Source organism: Sorex fumeus, unplaced genomic scaffold, assembly GCF_029834395.1.
Source record: "Sorex fumeus unplaced genomic scaffold, SorFum_2.1 ptg000078l, whole genome shotgun sequence".
NCBI lineage: Eukaryota > Metazoa > Chordata > Mammalia > Eulipotyphla > Soricidae > Sorex > Sorex fumeus.
In genome coordinates this window covers 5,978,431-5,980,688 of record NW_026606135.1, presented here as the reverse complement: position 1 = coordinate 5,980,688, position 2,258 = coordinate 5,978,431, and the positions used below count along the sequence as shown (strand labels likewise).

Genomic DNA, 2,258 nt, shown 5'->3' with positions numbered 1-2,258 from the left:
TTTAAACATTGAGGAACATATAAAAATGATGTCCATGCCATGAGTACATGACTAATGTACTTCATCTTAATCATCACAAAGGCATAGAGATATTGCCCCTTTTATTTTACCCAGTGAAAGTAAAGTTCACAAAGGTACATTAATTTTTCAAATTAATTTAGATGAGTCACATCTCACAGATAGAACTCAGTATTAAACTCTTATTGGACCCACATCCATCTGATTCAATAACCAACTTGCCTAGACCATTTTGCTCTCCATCTCACCACCTGAACAGGTAATCAGTTCACCTGAATTGTGTTCCCCTAAAATCTCTGTGCTTGCTGTCCCCTTGTGTAGGTTCAGGACAGCAGGCTATCTACTACAGACTGAGACAGAGACATCCATGGAAATGGGGAACAAAACGACTGTCCAAGAATTCACTTTGGAGGGGTTTCCTACTGTTCAGCATCTGGGAAAGGTTCTCTTCCTGGTGCACCTGCTGGCATACCTGGCATCCATGGCAGGCAATGCGGTCATAGTCACCATCACTTGTATTGACTCCAGACTCCAGACACCAATGTACTTTTTCCTCAGCGTTTTCTCCTTCATGGAATGCTGCTTCACAAGTACGGTAATTCCAAAATTGCTGGTCATCTATCTTTTAGGGAGACAAACAATTTCCTTTGTTGCCTGTTTCATACAAGCCTTTGTCTTTACTTTTCTGGGAGCAGCAGGTTTCATTCTTATGGCAGTGATGTCTCTGGATCGGTACATGGCCATTTGCAGGCCTCTGCACTACCCGACTATTATGAACTTGAAAAATTGTGTCATCCTGATTGCTTCCTGCTTTACTCTAGGCTTTATTTCTATCACTGGCATGGTGGTGAAGGTTTCTCAGTTAACCTTCTGTGGTCCCCAAGTCATTCCTCATTTCTTCTGTGATATCGGCCCCCTGATCCATCTCTCCTGTTCTGACACCAGATCTGTTGAAAAGATAACATTTGTCCTTACCTCGAGTGTCCTTTTGACATGCTTCATCATAACTGTCATCGCATACAGCAACATAGTAGTCACAATCATTCGTCTTCCATCAGCCAAGGAAAGACAGAAAGCTTTCTCCACCTGTTCATCTCACCTCATTGTTCTCTCTCTGATGTATGGCAGTTGTTTTTTTATCTATGTGAAGCCAAAGCAAACAAACAGGCTGGAATCCAACAGGGAGGCTGCCCTTGTGAACACAGTGGTGACTCCACTGCTGAACCCCGTCGTCTACACTTTAAGGAACAAGCAGGTTCACCAAGCTCTGAGGGAGAAAATGGGTAGAATAAAAATGTCAACATAAAAATATTACATGGCTTGGTGTGCATTGCTTCAGAGAACTACTTGCCTTCATTTCACTAATGAGGTCCTTCAACAAATTCCTAGTGAAGAGTGTCATCATAGAAATTCCTAGTGAAGAAACTCTTAGAGACCTCTCTTGATTCCTATGGCCAAAAGCCTCTGACTTTTTCAATGTCATATTTTACCATGATATGTGTAATTTTCTTGCCTAAAAATACTTATTTTTGACAGTAATTTTATTTGCAAAATTCTTCACAGAATTTTACTCTTACCTCTAATATAAACCATTTTGTTACAATAGAATACTATGAAAATAGTAAATTTTTTCATTTTCTCTTTCCATATATTTATAGCTCAGCAGAATAATTTTAACAAAGTGCACAAAATTGAAATGATAAAAAATTTATTCACGGTGGATGTTTTGAAATAAATTTTCAAAATAGCAGCAATCTGGGGGTTCACATTCTATATTTAACCAACTAAGATTGTAGTTACCTTTACCTTTGGCTATAACTGTTCTATCAGATATGCCTCTAATTATTTGTTTTAAGCACTAGGTAATTGCACAAGCATATGCTATTTCCGCTTTGGGAAAAAACTAGAATTGTTTTTTGGTCTCTGACCTTCTGCTAAGGAGGGTGAATAAGCACAGCATCTGACAACTGAAATATTACATGATATTATAAACAATTAATACTAGCTCCATTCATTCGGATTAATTATGAATTATGATTGGTTATTATTCTAAGTTTCTTACAGAACATTTGTGTACATCATAGAAATGGAACATATATTCTACATTTGTAACTTTTATTCTAAAAAATAAAGCTTTTAAAGCAATATATGGACTTTATATCACTAGTGAAATTAATTTAAACAAGTCAAATTTTTCCACTCTGAAACAAATACTGCCAACAATTGGTTATGTTCTGATC

General features: G+C 37.3%; 1 protein-coding gene across 1 annotated transcript; it reads left to right on the top strand.

Annotated features, from left to right (window-relative positions):
- Nucleotides 1-385: 385 nt before the first annotated feature.
- LOC130038605 (olfactory receptor 2AP1-like) lies at nt 386-1,324 on the top strand. The gene has a single exon (XM_056130438.1). It carries the CDS (start codon nt 386-388, stop codon nt 1,322-1,324), a length of 939 nt encoding a protein of 312 aa, XP_055986413.1.
- Nucleotides 1,325-2,258: the final 934 nt, after the last annotated feature.

What these genes read in the sequence shown, in the direction of transcription:
- LOC130038605 (XM_056130438.1), top strand. Translation starts at nt 386, where the DNA reads ATGGAAATGGGGAACAAAACGACTGTCCAAGAATTCACTTTGGAGGGG.